Source organism: Bactrocera latifrons, unplaced genomic scaffold (genome assembly GCF_001853355.1).
Source record: "Bactrocera latifrons isolate USDA-ARS-PBARC rearing strain unplaced genomic scaffold, ASM185335v1 scaffold_600, whole genome shotgun sequence".
Lineage (NCBI taxonomy): Eukaryota > Metazoa > Arthropoda > Insecta > Diptera > Tephritidae > Bactrocera > Bactrocera latifrons.
In genome coordinates, this window is record NW_017537269.1 from 63,257 (window position 1) to 67,277 (window position 4,021).

The window sequence follows — 4,021 nt, forward strand, 5'->3', positions numbered from 1 at the left end:
AAACTGATTGATCTGTATGAAATGATTTCGTTCTCAGACTTAGCTGGTTTAGGCACCATCACAATTTCAACACACTTCCACTGAGTAGAGAAATGGTTAAGCCTTAGGCTACGTTTATGACTGAGCGGATTCGCGTCGCGCGATGCGATGAAAGTCGCTCTATCGCTACCAGCGGTTTCTCCATCGTAATCGCTAGCGATTGAGTATTTACAGTACAGCGAAATCAGAAGCGATTGAAAATTTATAACGTCAAATCCGTTCGTAATTTCTTTTACTTTTCATTAAAAAAAAGATATGTGTGCACGCGTTCGTAAAATTTTGCTTACAGAAAGTAGTCTTTTAGTACGTCAGCAGATTTTAAGATTTTGTAAACAGAAAAGATTCCAAGTGCATCCAATTTGCAAAGAACGCAAAAGCCATGGAGAGTTCCATCATTTACACACCCGCCTTCTACAATATCCTGAGAAATTTATGGAGTATTACCGAATGAGAATTGACATGTTTAATTATATCTTGAATAATATATCCAAACATATAGAAAAAAATACTAGAAATCAGAAAACACCAATTGATGCTGTAGAAAGGCTCGCACTGACCATAAGGTAAGTAATATACAATACTATGTATCCATTCCATAAATTTTTATTCAATTTCAATATTTATACTTGTTCACTTACATATGTAAGTATGTATTTAATATAATATTACACACATTAATATTAAGTAGCTTAATTAAAATTTTGCGCATTTGGAAAAATGAAGCTGTTTGAATCCTGCGTTTCAATAGTTGGGCTGCTACTCACATAACTAATAAAAGAAACTGGCGTAGCCGATTCCTGATTATCTCTACCGTACATAATGCCGTATAGAACCTCCTACATTTTCATGCGAAATTTTATTTTTTTTCTTCACCCATGAAAAATATATGTACTTTTTGAAACTCATAAGATAATGGTAATCATCATCCTCCTCATCGTTGGTTTTTTCTAGAAGCTTAAGCTTCTTTTCCTCCAACTCCAAAAACGCTGAGATTTCCGCAAGTTTTTTCTTTAATTTTTTAGGTGTAGGCTGCATCAATTTTATGGATTCAGGAGTTTCCGATTTATCTTCATTATGAAGTTCAACCAATTCATCACAACTTTTTTCATTGATCAAGTTACCTGACATGGAGCGCGATTCCATAATATCTTGTAAAAAACACATATCCTTAAAATGTGTCCATTTTGAATGCGGCATTGCAGCACTGTCTGAAGCCACCACATTTTCCTTACGAAGTTCTCTACGATAGGTGTCTTTCAAGTTTTTCCATTTTTCTGCACCAGAGCCAGCTGAAACATAATAATAATAATTTCGTTGAAATTTATTTTCAGGTTTTTAGCAACGGGAAATTCATTCCAATCTTTGGCTTTTTCTTATCGCATAGGAATTGCTACAGTGGCCAAAATTACTAGAGAAGTATGTGCCGCCCTTTGGACGTCTCTGGTTTCCATACATTTGAATCGCAAAACAAATGAAGAATTGATAAAAATAGCAGACGAATTTTACTCCAAATGGGGATTTCCGAATTGCATTGAAAGTATCGACGGCAAATATATTCGTTGCAAAAGGCCACCGCATTCTGGCAGCATGTTTTTCAACTACAAACACTTTTTTTCCATCGTTTTACAAGGCGTTGCCTCTGCTGACTACAAGTTTACTGCCATTGGCAAACAGAGTGATGGTGGCATTTTTGAAACTTCAACATTACATAAGCTTATAGAAACTGGGGAATATGAAATTCCAGAAGAGCGGAATCAACCAGGCACACAAATTGCAGCACCATTCGTAATGCTTGGGGATGAAGCATATCCACTCAGAAAATATTTGTTGCGCCCATATTCTAAAACAAATTTGAACAATGACTCTGAACTATTCAACACAATGCTATCTAAATCCAGAAAATCCATTGAATGTGATTTTGGTGTTATTACAAACAAATGGCGTTTACTAACCAAATCAATCGAAACTGATATTTATGGTGCAGAACTATTTGTTAAAGCTATTTGTTTGCTACACAATATTATAATTGATAAAGAGGGAGTTTGTATGCAAACCTTAATGCAAGTTCAGCAAACTATTCCCATAAATATGAATATGCAGAGGCACTATAACAGAAGCTCTGAAGCTGCTACGACTATACGAAACAATTTTAAGGAATATTTTGTTCAAAAAAATGTTATATTCACTTAAGTAAAGGTTCTTTATTGCATAAAAATAAAATAATACTATTACTTACCTTCCAAACCGCATTCTTTTTCTACTTCTTCCCAAGCTTTTCTGATTTCGTTTCTATTATGATAATCTGGATGATGCAGATTCCACAAACATTCTTTATTTCGCACTTTTTCAATAAATTTGTCCATCGTGTTTAACGCGATTCGCTCAACTGAATCAAAAATTTTGATCGCTGATTTTCGTCGCTAGCAGTCGCTCCATTTTCGCTGAAACCGCTTTTCGCTGAATCGCTGCACGATAAACACCTCCTTGTGGATTTATGTATTTGATCGCTAGTAGCGATCTTCATCGCATCGCGCGACGCAAAGCCGCTCAGTCATAAACGTAGCCTTAAAATAGAATTATATATATGTAAGTGTTAGCAACATAATTCCTTTTTTAGGTAAGCATTTAGCTACTTTGGCATCAATTTTGTCATATCCTGGGGCTTTCTTTTTAGACAATTTCTCAATTTCAGAACGTATTTCAGCGGTTGTAATATGATTGAGTCGTAAAGACATTTGACATGCTATGTCAAGGAATTATAATATTTCAGCATCATTGTTCCTGCCACTGTTATCAAAGGGGGTGAAAGTTGCTTCACGGTATTTACTAAATGCATTAGCTTTACTGTTATCTGTTCTCCACCAAACGTTGTTACTGTCTTTGATCGGTACCTTTCTTTTTTACGCCTTTTTATGTATTTAATAGCATTCCATATCTTAGGGTCTTCATTATTTTTATAATTTAAACTCGCAATATATTCGGATATCGGTTTATTTTTGAAATCAGCTAATTTTTCTTTTAGCTCCTTTGTGGCTTTGTTTAGAATAGTTTTGTCAGTTGGATCTCTGCTGGTTTGCCATTTTTTTCGTAAACGTCTTTTATTCTATATTAATGCTCTAATTTCTGTAGACACGTGAAATGAGTTGTGAGACGAGAATTCATTCCTCTTTTGGGGAGTAGCAGCAAAAGCAGCTTCACGAATTAAGTTTGTAAAACCTTCAACTGTATCATCCAGTTCAGCTGAAATTTTTATAAAGGTGTTTAGTACTACATTTTGAGTTAACCAGTTTTGAAATATGCAAATATCACATTTGTTGCTTAAAGCAGAATATTTTCGTGGTTTAACATTGATTAATGTGTTGTAGCTGACAATAATTGGCGAGTGATCAGAGTTTAATTCTTCTGAGCTGAGTTRRGATACCTTTATGTACAGCAAAATCTAAGAGGTCAGGAATTTTCAATGGATCACTTGGCCAATAGGTTGGCTCACCACTTGACAGAGTTTTTAAATTATTCTTTATAATGCATTTGTAAAGCTCTCTTCCCTTTGGGTTGGAATACGTGAGCCCCACCAAGGATGCTTGCAGCGCTGAGTTATCGTAGAACAAAACGCCACACTCTTTTTCGTTCCAGTTTACTCCAATTATGTACGGAGCTTTTTAACAAACAATAGTAATAATAATACAGTATATACGGACAAGGTCAAGGTTTACTCTCTGATTTTGCTAAAATTCACAGATGTTGTTGGTGTTATGATAAAACTAAACTGTTTTGCCCTTGGATTTTTCATTCAAAAGAAAAGCAGTGTTAAATTTGTCAATTTCGTAATTTTTCTTGGGGTCGCTTCTGTTATTAAATTCACAACTTCTGTTAATCTCTTCAGAAAGTATTCACATCAAGTGAACTTCTACCATTACTGACCATCGCTAGTCACAACATTTTCCCATCTTTCTGCTAAACTCTAACATATTAGAAAATGCGA

General features: G+C 34.9%; 1 protein-coding gene across 1 annotated transcript; it reads right to left on the minus strand.

Annotated features, from left to right (window-relative positions):
- Positions 1 to 931: 931 nt before the first annotated feature.
- On the minus strand, positions 932 to 2,402 carry LOC108975055 (the record flags this gene model as incomplete). Its single annotated transcript, XM_018943312.1, has 2 exons — positions 2,276 to 2,402; positions 932 to 1,328 (listed from the first exon to the last, which is right to left on the minus strand). Coding segments are annotated over exons 1-2 (524 nt in total), but the record flags the coding sequence as incomplete, so codon positions are not given.
- Positions 2,403 to 4,021: the final 1,619 nt, after the last annotated feature.